The sequence below is a fragment of the Hyla sarda genome, chromosome 5 (assembly GCF_029499605.1).
Source record: "Hyla sarda isolate aHylSar1 chromosome 5, aHylSar1.hap1, whole genome shotgun sequence".
Taxonomy (NCBI): Eukaryota; Metazoa; Chordata; class Amphibia; order Anura; family Hylidae; genus Hyla; species Hyla sarda.
In genome coordinates this window covers 39,891,992-39,907,836 of record NC_079193.1, presented here as the reverse complement: position 1 = coordinate 39,907,836, position 15,845 = coordinate 39,891,992, and the positions used below count along the sequence as shown (strand labels likewise).

The window sequence follows — 15,845 nt, the reverse complement described above, 5'->3', positions numbered from 1 at the left end:
TAGAGCCGGATACGTGCCCCGCAGAGGTCCTAGAGCCGGACATGTGCCCCGCAGAGGTCCTAGAGCTGGATATGCATCTGCAGAGGTCTGGACAGAGATTACCTAATGTGAACACAGCCTCAGTGCAGGTTCCCGCTGACATTGACCACCGATTGCTAAGAAGGCTGCTGTAAGCGGAATCCGACTGGAATTTACATGAGAAAAAGTCAATAGTGTGAATAAGGCCTAAGCCGAACCCCTCTGCAAATCTTTTTGTTACAGTGTGCCAGCGCAGGCACAATGCATCAGCCTGTTTAGCTCACAGAGGATTGTCTGGACAGGAAACTACTGTAAGTAATCCGTACACCAGTGATCTCCAACCTGTGGCTCTTTCTGCTACTGCAGGACTACAACTCCCAGCATGCCCAGACAGCCGAAGGCTGTCTGGGCATGCTGGGAGTTGTAGTTGTGCAACAGCAAGAAGAGGCACAGTTTAGGGATCATCATCTTACACAAAGGCTGTATTACTTCAAGGGCAGCTCCATAGACACCTGTTAGTCTCCTGGAGCCCCCCTAGAATCACTACACAGCCTCCTTCTCCCACTACCCCGAGCAGCCCCCACGACCCACATTTTAAGCATTCAGGTGGCTGACGTCGTTTACCCCGCCCATTTTTTTAACCTGTTCTCTTCCACATATTGGCGAAGGCGATACAAAAAGCGGAGTGAGTGGGTGGGCGGGGCAGGTGACACGAAGGTCGCGTCCTGATTGGTGAGCGCGCCGGAGCTCCGCCCCCTCCCGTTCTCAGAGCGCCTCTGGCTCACACACACCGTGTAGACGGGGAGCGGGTGACACCATGTCCGCTCTTCTCCTCCTCCACCGCCTCGTCGTCCTCCTTCTCCCCCTCCCCAGCACCGCGTCCCGGTGACCCCGCCATGTCACCGCTCTGCTCCCTTCCCTCCAATGTGGACTCCTTCGCTTCTCCATTGTAATTCGCACGGGGAATCGTTATGGCGAGCCGCCGGACTGCTCCACCTGAGGCAGACGGCGAGAGGACCCAGCAGCAGCAGGCGCACGCTACTAGCCCGGGCGCTGAGGAGGTGAGCGCTATGGGGGCGGGAGAAACCACCTGTGGGGATAGAGGGGGGTGGAGGAGGCATTCTTGGAGTTGTAGTTCTCCAGCAGCTGATATTTTTAATGTACACAATGCGGGGTCCCAGCAGTGATCAGGGACAATCCCCTGCGTGGCCTCCCTGCCAGGACTGGGAGCCAGAATGACCCACATTGTCTATACCCCCCCCCCCCCTCCCCAAAGGAAAGTTGTGGCTCCTCCTCTTTAATTCTCCCCCTTTTTTTTATTTATTACTGTGCAGTCAGTGCATTCAGACAAGTGTGCCCAGCCATACCCAGTGCAGCTGCTGCAGAACCTCTTCTAGTAGATTGGTTCAGCCCACTGCCCATTTGCACCCAGGAATATTTGTGTTTTTGTATATTTTGTAGGGGGGCAGCCAGTGATAATTGGATCATAATGCATGGACTGTACCAACCTGGCTAGGAGAGGGGTGGGGAGATAGACAGACAGCAGTGGGTGACTATGATGCTCTGGAATTTTGAAGACCATCCTGCTGAGGTAACAAGTGAGATTATAAATGAATCAGTTTTGGGGCTGATCATGCACCCCATGGGGGTTTCTCCTGGTTTTGGTGGTTGAGTACTGGTGACCATGTATTGCAAGTGGGGACATTTTTGGGTATGATGTTGATTGGTGAATTGGATAAGATTTGTGTTTTTTGTTTGGGAAGAGATGGCGGCGGTGGTTGTTTTTGCATTAGGACTGTGGTCTCCAGCTGTTGCAAAACTAAAACGCGCAGCATGCCTTGTCACCCTATGGAATTAATGGTTGTTGTCCACATTAGGCTCGTGAAACTACAACTCCCAGCTGCCCTGACAGCCTTTGGAATTAATGGTCGTCATCATTTGGGTTGTAAAACTACAACTCCCAGCATGTCTTGTCAGCCTTTGGAATGTTAGTATTCATTCGAACAGTGTGTCTCCAGCTGTTGTAAAACTACAACTCCCAGCATGCCCTTTCAGCCTTTAGAGTAGTGGTGTCCAAACTCGGGCCCTCCAGCTGTTGCAAAACTACTGTTTATTCCAAAGGCTGTCAGGGCAGCTGGGAGTTGTAGTTTCACGACCCTAATTTGGACAACAACCATTAATTCCATAGGTTGACAAGGCATGCTGGGAGTTCTAATTTTGCAACAGCTGGAGACCACAGTCCTAATGGATACAATTCCCATCACGTCCTGTCAGCCTTTGGAATGATTTAAGATTCTAAAACTACAACTCCCAGCATGTCCTGTCAGCCTTTGGAATGTTAGTATTCATTCAGACAGTGTCTCCAGCTGTTGTAAAACTATAATTCCCAGCATGCCCTGACAGCCTTTGGAATTAATGTTTGTCGTCATCATTAGCATTGTAAAACTACAACTCCCAGCATGTCCTGTCAGCCTTTGGAGGGTTAGTATTCATTAGGACTGTAGTCTTCCGCTGTTGTAAAACAATCCCATCATGCTCTGACAACCTTTTGGAATAAACAGTAGTTTTGCAACAGCTGGAGGTCCACAGTTTGGACACCATTGCTCTAAAGGCTGAAAGGGCATGCTGGGAGTTGTAGTTTTACAACCCTAATGAAGACAACAACCATTAATTCAAAAGACTGTCAGGGCATGCTGGGTAGTTTTATAATAGCCGGAGACCACAGTCCTAATGGATACAATTCCCAGCATGGCCTGACAGTCTTTGGAATTAATGGTTGTCGTCATCATTAGCATTGTAAAACTACAACTCCCAGCATGTCCTGTCAGCCTTTAGGACTGCAGTCTCCCGCTGTTGTTAAACAGGTCCCATCATGCTCTGCCAACCTTTAGCAATAATGTCATCATAAGGATTTGAAAACTACTAATTCCAGCATGCCATGTCAGCCTTTAGAGCAGTGGTCTCCACACTGTGGACCTCCAGCTGTTGCAGAACTACAACGCTCAGACCGCCAAGGGCTGTCCTGGCATGCTGGGAATTGTATCTATGTGACAAGTTAGAGACCACTTCTTTAGAATGTTTAATATTCATTTGGACGGCGATCTCCAGCTGCGGCAAAACTACAACTCCCAGCATGCCCTGACTTTCCTCAGGTGTAGTTTTGCCACAGGTTGGTGAGCTCTGCCTTTAGGGGGGAGCAAGGCATTCTGGGAGTTATGATTTTGCAATAGCTAGGGATAACTGTTAGGGGGTGAACATACTAAACTGTCATGGACTAATGGGGGTTGTAGTCCTGCACCAGCTGGAGGTTGGTTGCATCTATTTATTTATTTTTTATTTTCATTTTTTACAGTGATGCACGTGATTAGGACACTCATACCCTTAGACTTTGTCTTGTATTGCAACTCGGTACTGATCGGCTGCAGTACTAGGCACTGCCAGTAAACAAGAGTGGCGCTGCTCTGATCTTGTACATTAAGTAATACATTCGTCTAGAGCAGTGTTTTCCAAACAGTGTGTCTCCTGCTGTTGCAAAACTACAACTCCTAGCATGCCCGGACAGCCTTCGGCTGTCCGGGCATGCTTGGAGTTGTAGTTTTGCAACAGCTGGAGGCACACTGTTTGATAGATCTGTTTATTAAAAATTAAAAAATTCTTCCCATCACAGATATTACTTATGGAGGCTGTGACCTGATTGTTTACATTAGTTTGATAATTCCTTAAAGGGGTACTCCGGTGGAAACCTTTTTTTCTTTTAAATCAACTGGTGGCAGAAAGTTAAACAGATTTGTAAATTACTTCTATTAAAAAATCTTAATCCTTCCAGTACTTATTAGCTGCTGAATGCTACAGAAGAAATTCCTTTCTTTTTGGAACACTGATGACATCACGAGCACAGTGCTCTCTACTGACATCTCTGTCCATTTTAGCAACCATGCATAGCAGATGTATACTAAGGGCAGCATGGTGGCTCAGTGGTTAGCACTGCTGCCTTGCAGTGCTGGGGACTTGGGCTCAAATCCCACTAAGGAAAACAATAAATAAAGCGTTATTATTATTATAATAACGTCAGCAGAGAGAACTGTGCTCATGATGTCATCAGAGAGCATTCCACAAAGAAAATAATTTCCTCTGTAGTATTCAGCAGCTAATAAGTACTGGAAGGATTAAGATTTTTTAAATAGAAGTAATTTACAAATATGTTTAACTTTCTGCCACCAGTTGATTTAAAAGAAAAAAGGTTTTCACTGGAGTACCCCTTTAAGCAAATTATTATTGGTTAATGGTGTACAGATCTGCTGCAGAACCTCTTGGATGAGGATGATTCATCCCGTGTTTATTGGCATTGTGATTACTCTTGTTACCATGGAGCCGTCTTCCTTGGGGTTCGCCTCCCAGTAATCGTCTCCTTGGGGGATTAGGAGAAGATCATGTGGAGACAGGTTGTTACAATGTATCACCGCACTCTCACCATATGTTACATAGTATCACTGTACTCTCGCCATATGTTACATTGTTTCATGCTTCTTGTTGTTGTACTTGATCTGTGCATAAAGAAAGTTTGGAAGTTGTGTCTTGGAGTGACCTGTCAATTTTGGGCGCCCTATCAATGTGTGTCACTATAGAAGGTGGCACCACCCTGAATCATAGAAGTCAACAGCACGGGCACTCCCTAGGTGCACAGCCTGCAGGTCACAGGCAGCAATCTCAACAAAACATTTAAGGCGGTATTCCACCTTAAATACGTCAAGTTCACATGTAGCAGAGTTGCTGTGGACTTTTCGGATGGAGACTTCTTCACATATGGTGTGGTGGCGGAATATTTTTAAGCACAGATTTGGAAATATTATTATAAAAAAAAAATAATAATAATAATAATATATAAATATATATATATATATATATATATATATATATATATATATATATATATTTATTTATTTATTTCGTAGTATGAAGATATCCAAGATTAGAAAAATGTCTGCCTTCCTCTGCAAAGAATGCCCCTCTTCTTCTCAGATTATGTATGGGATGAGTTGTAGTACCACACACAAGCTGGGGAAAGGGGTGGTGCTGTCTTTAAAGGGAATAGGTTATTTATTTTTCTTATCCTGAATAACCCCTTTTTAACTAGCTGATCTGTGGCGGCGGTCTGACCACTGGGACCCTCCCCCATTGATCACGAGAGTGGTGGCTCTCATGACCTGCCACGGTTTAATTCACAGTCTATGGGATTTCCAACCTCTGGATTTTCTCCTACTCTGGACAGTTCCTAAAATGGACAGAGATGTCAGCAGAGAGCACTGTGCTCGTGATGTCAGCAGACAGCTCTGCGTTTCAAACGGAAAATAATTTCCACTGTAGTATTCAGCAGCTAATAAGTACAGGAAGGATTAAGATTTTTTTTTTTAATAGAAGTAATTTACAAATCTGTTTAACTTTCTGGCACCAGTTGATTTAAAAAAAAAAAAAAGTTTTTCACCGGAGTACACCTTTAATCTTGGAACAAATGGCTTTCCACTATATCAATGTTTCCCCCATGCAAGTGCCTCCAGCTGTTGCAAAACTACAACTCCCAGCATGCCCGGACAGCCGAAGGCTGTCTGGGCATACTGGGGGTTGTAGTTTTGCAACAGCTGGAGGCACACTGGTTAGGAAAACACTGCAGTCAAGTGACAGCCTGGGTCTATCAGACCACCAAGGGGGTAGAATGAAGCAGGGGCCACCCTAAAAGGACATGTAAAGGGCTGTATTGGCGAGAATAGTAGGATTTGTAGTAGTCGGTGTCCCCCCCCCCCCCCTCGCTTGCTTCAGTTGATGTGACGACTGTCAGGACAGATTTGTGCTGACTTGTAGGCTGGAGACACCAGTGAATTTACACACCTCTCACTCACTAGTGGCAGCTGCGCATCTTCCAGCAGGCGACGAGGGCCTGCAGCGGAGCTGTCACCTGCCTGTCCCCCTATCTGCCTCCCCTCTTCTTATCACTCTCCTGGCTGCATATCACTTGTGATCAGAACAGCCCCGGGCGGCAGCGCTGCACTTGGGAATGAAGCAGGTTAAATGCTTTACGCTTGACATAATAATCTTTGCATTTCTGGTGAACTCCCTCCTGTAACATTAAGGATAAACCTTTCTTTCATTAAGAAATTCAGCAAGTGCACAGCTTTCCTTCCTGCAGCCCGGACGCGGAAAAAACGAATATAGAAATATATATATATATATATATATATGAGTTTTTTTTTTTTTTTTTTTTCCCTCCCTTCTTTCCAGAATCAGCATTGGGTGTGTCGTGTTGGCATGTTTAACCCACACCTCGAGTAGGAAGCTATGAAGAAGCACTGAAATATGGAGAAAATCTTCAGAATATTCCTATATTACAGACTAATGATTTCCATTCGCATTATATAAGAAGTGGCCAGCAGTGGTGTGACCGGCGTTGGGGGAGGCTTATTATCTTGCTTCAATGTTTCCGGTGGACTGAACTTTGAGGGGGTTGTACGAGAATAGAAAAATGACTCTTCACAGAAACAGCGCCACTCTTTGTCTTATGGTCATGTCTGGTATTGCAGCTCAGCTCATCCACTTTCTGTAATTTTTTTATTTTTTTTTGTAAGATTAGCTGAGTACCTGATAATGCCAGGTCTGCCTACCAAAACCTTGCAGGAGATAAAAAGCAACCATAAGGGCCTATTCACAATGCAGAATATTTGTCTGGAACGGTTTCGGTAGCCACTATGTGCGCGTCAGGTTGGCGATAAGACTGTTCATGTGCCATCTCCATTGTCGGCAATGCGTGCCTGAGACGATTCAGCTGACAGGATGAACGTGTTTATTCTTTTCCTGAAGTCTGTAATTGGAATTTCCACGGTAGAAATTCTGCCATGTATGTGGTGCATCGAAAACAATAAGGCTAGGTTCACACTGCGGAATCTCTGGGCAGAAAACTTCCACCCGGAGATTAAGAGTGCGGCCAGCGCCGACTGAATCAGTGGGTGCTAGGACCGTGCGGACACTGCAGTCTCCAATAGACTGCAACGTGTTCTGCGAGAATTTCCGCCTGAAGAATGAGCAACGCCATTCTTCAGGCGGAAATTTCCAAGCAGATTTTCCGTTCACAAATTCCGCTTCACAAATTCCGAAGTGTGAATTTGTGAACGGAAACCCATTCACTACACTATACATTTTAGAAAACAAAATTTCTGCCTGCAATTTCAAAGCGGAATCGCAGGTGGAAATTCCGTAGTGTGAACCTAGCCTTTAGAGGGTGCTGCATCAGAATTTCCAAGCAGAATGGTTCCGCTGGATTCTACTCAGATATCCCACTGTGTAAATGGGCCCTTACTCTCTTGTCCTCCTATCTCGTTGTGATAACCTGAATCCCGTTGTGATAACCCGAATGCACTAACTATTCACTGCACCCATCGGACAGTCGGCAGGATTTATACAATAAAAACATACATTCTGGGAAATTTATCAAGTTGCCCATAGCAACCAATAAGATCGCTTCTTTTTTAACGAGGCCTCTGCAAAATGAAAGAAGGGATCGGATTGGTTGTTATGGGCAACTTTTTCTCTGGACAGGTTTTGATCTCCCCCTTTGAGTTTTGTATAGATATTGGCCCAGATTTATCAAACGGTGTAAGGCTGCTTTCACACTATAAAATTCATCCGTTTTAAAGATCTGTTTGATGTTCCGTTATGAAAACCCTGAAAATCGGCCATTAAACATCCGTTAGAAAATCTAATTATAGTCTATGGGATTTGTACATTATCCGTTTTAACCCCTTATAGTCTGTTATTAATAACAGACGTTATTTTGTGACGGAAGATAGTAACGGGAGAAATAGTGCATCTACTATTTCTTCCTTTCATTCTCCCGTCACAAAATAACATCCGTTATTAATAACGGACTATAACGGGTTAAAACGGATTAATTTTATAGTGTGAAAGCAGCCTAAGAGAAAAAGTGGAGTGATCTTCCCTCAGCAACCAATCACAGCTCATCTAACGAGCTCTGGTAAAGAGAAACCAGAGCTGTGATTGGTTGTAGAGATGAGCGAACTTACATTAAATTCGATTCGTCACAAACTTCTCAGCTCGGCGGTTGCTGACTTTTCCTGCATAAATTAGTTGAGCTTTCCGGTGCTCCTGTGGGCTGGAAAAGGTGGATACAGTCCTAGGAGACTCTTTCCTATCCACCTTTTCCAGCCCACGGGAGCACCGGAAAGCTGAACTAATTTATGCAGGAAAAGTCATCAACTGCCGAGCTGAGAAGTTCGTGACAAATCGAATTTACTGTAAGTTCGCTCATCTCTAATTGGTTGATGTGGGAAAATCACTCCATTATTCTCTCACATAGTTTGATAAATCTGACATTGTGTGTGTGTGTGTGTTAGAGATCGGTGAAGTTACAGTGATTCGATTCGTCACAAACTGCTCGGCAGTTGCTGGCTTTAGCCTGTATAAATTAGTTCAGCTTTCAGGTGCTCCGGTGGCTGGAGACTCTTTCCTAGGACTGTATCCAGCTTTTCCAGCCCACCGGAGCACCTGAAAGCTGAACTAATTTATGCAGGCCAAAGTCAGCAACCGCCGAGAAGTTTGTGATGTATCGAATCACTGTAACTTTGCTCATCTCTAAATATATATATATATATATTGTGTGTGTGTGTGTTATAACTACTTAGACCTGTGTCCTTCTTTAAATGGGCATTGTCACTTTAAAACATAGAACATGTTAAAGACATGTCAAAAGTTATGATCGGTGGAGGTCTAAGTGTTCATACCCTAGAATGAGCTGAGAAGAGCATACTAACTGTTCTCTACTGGCTCTGTGCCATGTGACCCAAAAAAATAAAAAATAAACACACACACACCCAGGTTCCGCAGCACTCGAGAAGAAGCATGCTTGAGAAAGCCGGTGTGAGACCGGTGAAACGTTGTATCACTTTTTTCTGCATGGGATAATACATCACCTTTGAATTACTTCTCGAGTGCTGCGGAACCTTTGTGTATGTATCAATAGACAGACCGTGACCAGGACTGCTCTGACGGCACCCGTACCACCTCTACATCATTGGGTTGTGCTGCTCACCACTGCTTTGGATATATATAAAAAAAATTTTTATAGTGAAAGGTACCCTTTAATCTAGTTAGGAGCAATTACTGCCCATACACTTAGTAGGAGGTAAATGGAAGATGTGTTGAGATGACTGGCGGGGTGAATGTCATAAGGTCAGTACCCTCATGTGACCTTACTAGGTGATAACGTTCAGCTGTTGGGTCATCCTGGGAGTTGTAGTTTTTACAGCAGCATTAAACAGATCTATAGGATCAATCTATCCAGTTGAAGATGTATGTAAAGCCCTGTATTTACCAGCAAGCAGCTGGAAGCCATGAATGGTCTCCGGACGTCCCCTTTCCTCCCTCCTGCTCTCTTTTGCCCCATTTATCCACTGCACAAATGCCTGATGGAAAGTGAATGAACTTTCCTGGTCCGCACTATGCGAGGGGGCAGGTTCACATGAGCGGCTGACAAGGGAGCGTCCAAAGGTTGACTGTCTGCAGCGCCGGCCGCCGGAGAGGTAGGAATAGGCTGAGTCAGATAAGAATTTCTATTTCCAGATAGACCACAAGTGTCAGGTCCGCCTGGGTTCACACACGTTTTCATGTTTCCATTTCATTTCTAATAACATCCAGAGCTCTGCCAAATCCAGAGCAGGAAGCAATGTGCACAATGGAGAATTTGGTTTGGGACATTTCCCAGTTTAGTGTAAAGCACCAAGTGCCCATTGACTGGCTTCATGCTGCGCTGTGAATGTTGTTACTTCTGCTCGTGCAACAGTCCAGTCTAAGGTTACGATCACATATACAGGATCCTGCGCAGGTTTTGTAACTGCAGATTAGAAGCTGTGCTCAGTCATTTAGTTTACATTGAAATCTGCAGCATCAAATCCTGTGCATCAAATCTGCGTGCGTGTGAATGTACCCTAATACTCTGAAGCCTGGATTCTATCTATATATCGATATTCCTCATGGACTAGCAGAAAAGCTGAGGGACAGGGACCATTCAGAGAATGAGGAAGTCCCTATAGCAAACCTATCCTTCTCTGGACAGTTCCTGACATGGACAGAGGTGTCAGCAGAGAGCACTGTGGTCAGAACTGGAAAGAACTACACAACTTCCTGTGGAGCATACAGCAGCTGGAAGGATTAATATATATATTTTTTTTAATAGAAGTAATTTACAAATCTGTATAACTTTCTGGCACCAGTTTATTTGAAAACCTTTTTTTTCACTCTGGAGTATCCCTTTTTGTGTCGGGTTTGTTATAAAGCAGTTGTTTGTATTGTGTTTTTGTTGTATTGGTATGTTTGGAGATGTGGTTATACATAATGTGCTTTGCTTTATATAAAGTTTATTACATTATACAGTTTGTACCCAGTAATATGTTATCTGTGGTAAAAATGGTGCTGTTTTACCACAATTATACAAAAAAACTATTAAAAAAAACATAATTTTTTTTATTTGGGGATAATGTAGTAAAAAGTGTGGAAAATGCAGTAAGAGTTCAACATGGTAATACAGCCTAAATACTTCAAATCTTAATAAAACACCTCAATTATGATAGAGTCAAAATGCTAAATTCCATTCTCCTCATGACCATTTCTTTAATAAAAATCAAACAAAAAAGACCCACACTTTGTATAAAATGCATCAAAACTGGACCTAATGTGAACTGACCCCAGCCCACTTATGGGTCTAATCAGTTCACCCTGCTAAGCTCCAGTAGCCTGATTAGATTAGCAATGAGCAAGTGCAGTGATCAAATACCCCATCCTTTCTCCAAAGCCAGAGGATTCATAGGAAATGGGCAGCAGAAGGAAATAATTTCAGTGTAAAATTGTAATCAGTATGGCTGAGAACGCATGCCTGCCACCTCAGTTAAAACAAGTAAGCACAAGGCAGTCAGCTGCAAAGAAAAAAAAATAGTGGAGAAGTAGCTGATCGCTGTGGTCCAACTGCTGGGAGAGTAAGTGTCTGTTCACATGGCAGAATTTCCTCAAGTGGAATTCCTCTTCAAATGAAAGCTTAAAGGGTCACTCTCATTAAAACAAATTTTTGCTATTGCACTCCTTATGGTAAATAAAAAATATTTCAAAAATAATTTGTTTTAAAAAAAATGAAGTTTTCTATGTTTTATTTGTGCTCAAAAAAGCTCAAGAGCACATTTTCCCCCATCTTATACACAGACTTTGGACCGAAGCCCAAACACAGGAAGTGCAGCCTGGAGTGCTGAGGGGGGTGGGTCCAGCCTCATCCAATCATAGCTCCTCTCACACTTAGCTGTCATGTGCTGTTGGTTGGACCCCCCCCCCCCCCCGCCCCTCAGCACTCCAGGCTGCACTTTATAGGGGAGATTTATCAATACCTGTGCAGAGGAAGAGTGGTGCAGTTGCCCATAGCAACCAATCAGATTGCTTCTTTCATTTTCCACAGGCCTCTTTAGAGGCCTGTGGAAAATGAAAGAAGCAATCTGGTTGCTATGGGCAACTGCACCACTCTTCCTCTGCACAGGTTTTGATAAATCTCCCCCTATGTGTTTGGACCTCGGTCCAAAGTCTGTGTATGAGATGGGGGAAAATGTGCTCTTTTTTTAAGCCCAAATAAAACATAGAAAACTAAATTTTATTTTTTATATAGAAGTATATTAGAAAAATTGGGGGAGATTTATCAAAACCTGTGCAAAGGAAAAGTCGCCCAGTTGCCCATAGCAACCAATCATATCGCTTCTTTCATTTTGCAGAGGCCTTGTTAAAAATGAAAGAAGCGATCTGATTGGTTGCTATGGGCAACTGGGCAACTTTTCCTCTGCACAGGTTTTGATAAATCTCCCCCATTTTTTTTTTTTACCATAAGAAGTGCAATAGCAAAAATTAATTTTAGTGAGCGTGCCCATTTAATACACTTCCATGGGAGCCCACATTCCCATTCACACTTCTGCAGAATTTCCGCTTGGATTCCACACCAATTCTGCACCAATTCGGCACAAAATCCTCACAAGTGGAAGCAGAATTGGGGTAGATGAGTGAAAATTCTGCCATGTGATTAGGGCCTTAAACTATCAACCCCCCCCCCCCCAAATCTCTGCAACGGAACCTGCCTTTCATTCATTTCTATCGGAGCGCCGAAGAGACCCAAGTACAGCACTTGGGCATCATCAGCGCTCCCATAGCGCTTTAGTTAGAGTGTCGGCGTCCTGTTCTGGAGATCGCGGGGGTTCCGATTTGTTATTATTTGCCATTTGTGATATTACAGCTTGAGCCCCATTCATGTCAGTGGAGGTGAGCTGCCATACCAGGCACTACCTGCAAACAAGTATGGCGCGGTTTCTGGAAAGTGTTTTTTCTAGGCATCTTTCCTGTGGTTCACAGCTTCCTCAGGGGGTGGTTACACGTCTTTCCTATAGCCCTGTAGGACACATTGTGCCTGGTTATGTAGTAGGGTGTCATCTTCTTCCTGGTTCTTCTAATAAGATTATTGCCGTACGAGGTGTCGAGCGCTTTCACTGGGATGATGCGATCAGCCCGACCGTCTGCTGCTTATTATGCTGTTGACCCATGAAGGGTGTGACGCCCTATCCAGCGGTGATCTGCCTGATGTGCCGCTCGCCGGGGCTGGTAGTAGGTGTCAGGGCGAGGTCAGCGGAGGGTGGAGGTTATGGTAACAAATCTGGGTTATTATTGGGACTGATCCGGCTTCTTGTGGCGGGGAGGTGATTCCCCGTGGAGATGAAGCTACTGGAAATGGCCGCAGTTCCTGAAATGTTGTCCTGCTGCTTTGTGGGAAGGGGAAACCCAATCCCTGAAGACACACGCTGATGGTGAGAGTTGTGGTCATCTATCCGCATGCCTGTCATGCTTCCTCTTCCATCGACTCATATGACCACTGTTATGTTATACTTTCTACATTCCTCTTAAATCATTAACTTTCTATTATCTCTTTCTGGCAAAGTTGGGTGACAGCCAATATGATAGACAGGGGATGTCACTCAGCTTTCCTGTAGGCACGAGTGAGACAGTTTCATTGTGTAACTCGGTGGTTTCCAACCAGCCTGCCTTCAGCTGTTGCAAAACTACAACTCCCAGCATGCCCGGACAGCCAACGGCTGTCCGGGCATGCTGGGAGTTGTAGTCTTGCAACAGCTGGAGGCACTCTGTTTTTGTAACAATGGTAAATGCATAATACTCTTTCATTCTATCCCTTTATATCAACGAATACTGGATTTCTGTAGTGTATATAGATTCAATATAGCAGGAAAAAACTAAAACTTTAGCCATGTCCTAGAGCAGTGGTCTCCAAATTGGGGACCTCCAGTTGTAACAAAACTACAACTTCCAGCATGCCTGGACGGCCAACAGCCATGGCTTTTTTTTTTTAAACTTTTTTGCAATTTATCACCCACTTGTGCCATTTCTGTTTTTATTAATATACACTTTTTTTTATTTATTTTATTAAAAAACATTAATCCTTTCAGTACTTATGAGCTTCTGAAGTTAAGGTTATTTTCTGTCTAAATCCTCTCTGACACCTGTCTTGGGAACCGCCCAGTTTAGAAGAAAATCCCCCATAGCAAACCTCTTCTAAACTGGGCGTTTCCCGAGACAGGTGTCATCAGAGATCGCTTAGACAGAAGAGAACAACCTTAACTTCAGAAGCTCATAAGTACTGAAAGGATTAAGATTTTTTAATAGAAATAATTTACAAATCTTTTTTAACTTTCTGGAGCCAGTTGATATACCGGTATATAAAAAAGTTTTTTCCTGCAATACCCCTTTAATTCACATGATGAAAGAATGACATGACTTGTTCCAACAAGTGCAGGGAATAAAATGGCGAAAGAAAAAACGCCTGTACTTAAACACACAGCTGCCCCCCAAAAAAGCTAAACAAAAGTTTGAGTGTTCTTGGCTTCAGTGTGATGAGTCTGTAGTGAAATTGACAAGTGTCTGGATTGGGGGTGGGGAGAAAAAAAAAGTGATAAACTTTAGGTATTGACAGAGCTGATAGTGAGCAGCGAAACCAGAGCGTCTACTGATCGCAGTTTACATTGGAATCTGATACAAAGCCCTGGGAATCTTTCAATCCCTTACATAACAGCAGAGCGCTCTGACCACGGTGGAGATGGGTAAGGTAGGCGTCCCTCTGGTTGTGTAATTTTTGCACTATAAAGCACTGTTCCCCAATCTGTGACACTACAACTTCCAGCATGCCAGCACTGCTCTAAGGTGACCTGTATTGCCTCTGATGTACTCCAGTGGGGTTTCATGGCATTGCATGTGTCTCATATGACTGCAGTTGTACACAAGCAACTTTGTAGTGCAGTCTTACACAGGTGTAGTCTGTGCCTACAAGATTTAAAGGGGTTCTCCGCCCCCAAGAGTTCTGATCGCGGGGATTCTGCACCTGGGACCTCCACGATCTCTGTGCAGCACCCCAGCATTTGTCTAGAACGCTGGGTGCAGGGGTCGTGATGACAAAAATTCCAGGAATACCCCTTTTGAAGGGGTACTCCGCATAGGGCTGCCACGCCCCCTCCCATGGACTTGCATTCAGGGGGAGTGGCATGATGTCACAACCCTTGTCGCCCGCTCCAAGCATTCGGAACAAATTGTTCTGAACGCTGGGGCAGCAGAGTACCTTAAAGGGGTATTTCAGGAATTTTTTTTATTTGACTATGCTACAGGGGCTGTAAAGTTAGTGTAGTTCATAATATAGTGTCTGTACCTGTATGCGATGGTTTTCTCACAATTCTTCTGTGAGTTTCACCCCACTATTTATTTTTAACAGCATACAAAATGACTGTTGTCTCAGATTTTCCCAGGATATAGTGTGGCCAAGACATGACATCACTAGTCAGCTGATGACAGGGAGCCGGTCTGCTTCAATGGGTGGAGGGATCGCTTGGAGACCAATCTACAAATAATGCAACAGCTGTAGGCACCCTGATTGAAAACCACGGGTCTTTTGAATGGATGCAGCTCATTTATGTTTCAATGGGTGGGGTGGCTGATGTGTGGAAGGGAGGAAGATGGAATTGTGGGATTTGTAGTCAAAAAAGAAAAGTCAAACAGGAAATACCTGTTCACAAAAAGCTATCCACAGTGTTATGGTAATCTCACAACATAGCCATTTAGCCCCAAGACAAGCGCAGATCCTTCCTAAGCATGTCCATTACTGTCTGCCAGGTATGTACTAGAATCACCTTATGGTGGAGAACCCCTTTTAAGAATATATTTAACTTATCCTAGCTGCATGAGAAGACTTTGGTGTTGGTTAGATGGTAACCTCACAAGTAGCCAAGAGACATATAAGCATTGCACTCACAGGGGTGTACATGTAGCTGTGCACGTTGTCAGAATTATTGCGTTTTACTAATCAATTATAAATTGAATCAGATACCATGTAAGTTTTTTTTTAAGTTTTTTTCATTGATCTCTTGGCTCCAGTGATGGTCATTCATGTTCATATAGCGGCCTGTTTGTATCCTGCAGCTTCACAGCCATCATAATTCTGCAGGGTTTCCCAAACTATGGTGCTTCAACTACACCTCCCATCCTGGCTTGACAGCGAATTCTTGGCGGACATTCTGTGTCTGTTACCATTAACGGCAATGCATTTGTGAGCAGATTCCAATAAAATGAACATATTTAGTCTTTTGGCGGAGTCCGTAATTTTGAATTTCTTCCAGATGCAGCAGAATCCCATTCAATACCCCTGGGAGGCTGCTGCAGCTTAAGGCTAGGTTCACACTGTGGAATTTCTG

General features: G+C 44.1%; 1 protein-coding gene across 4 annotated transcripts in view; it reads left to right on the top strand.

Annotated features, from left to right (window-relative positions):
- Positions 1 to 781: 781 nt before the first annotated feature.
- Positions 782 to 15,845, top strand: part of ARHGAP21 (Rho GTPase activating protein 21) — a 194,252-nt gene continuing 179,188 nt past the window's right edge. For 2 of the 4 annotated variants that reach the window (XM_056519308.1, XM_056519305.1), the window contains exon 1: positions 782 to 1,079. In XM_056519308.1, the coding sequence (XP_056375283.1) occupies positions 990 to 1,079 (90 nt within the window). In that variant the 5' untranslated portion in view covers positions 782 to 989. The remainder of the gene's footprint in view (positions 1,080 to 15,845) is intronic. The other 2 variants (XM_056519309.1, XM_056519306.1) reach the window with 1 other exon arrangement.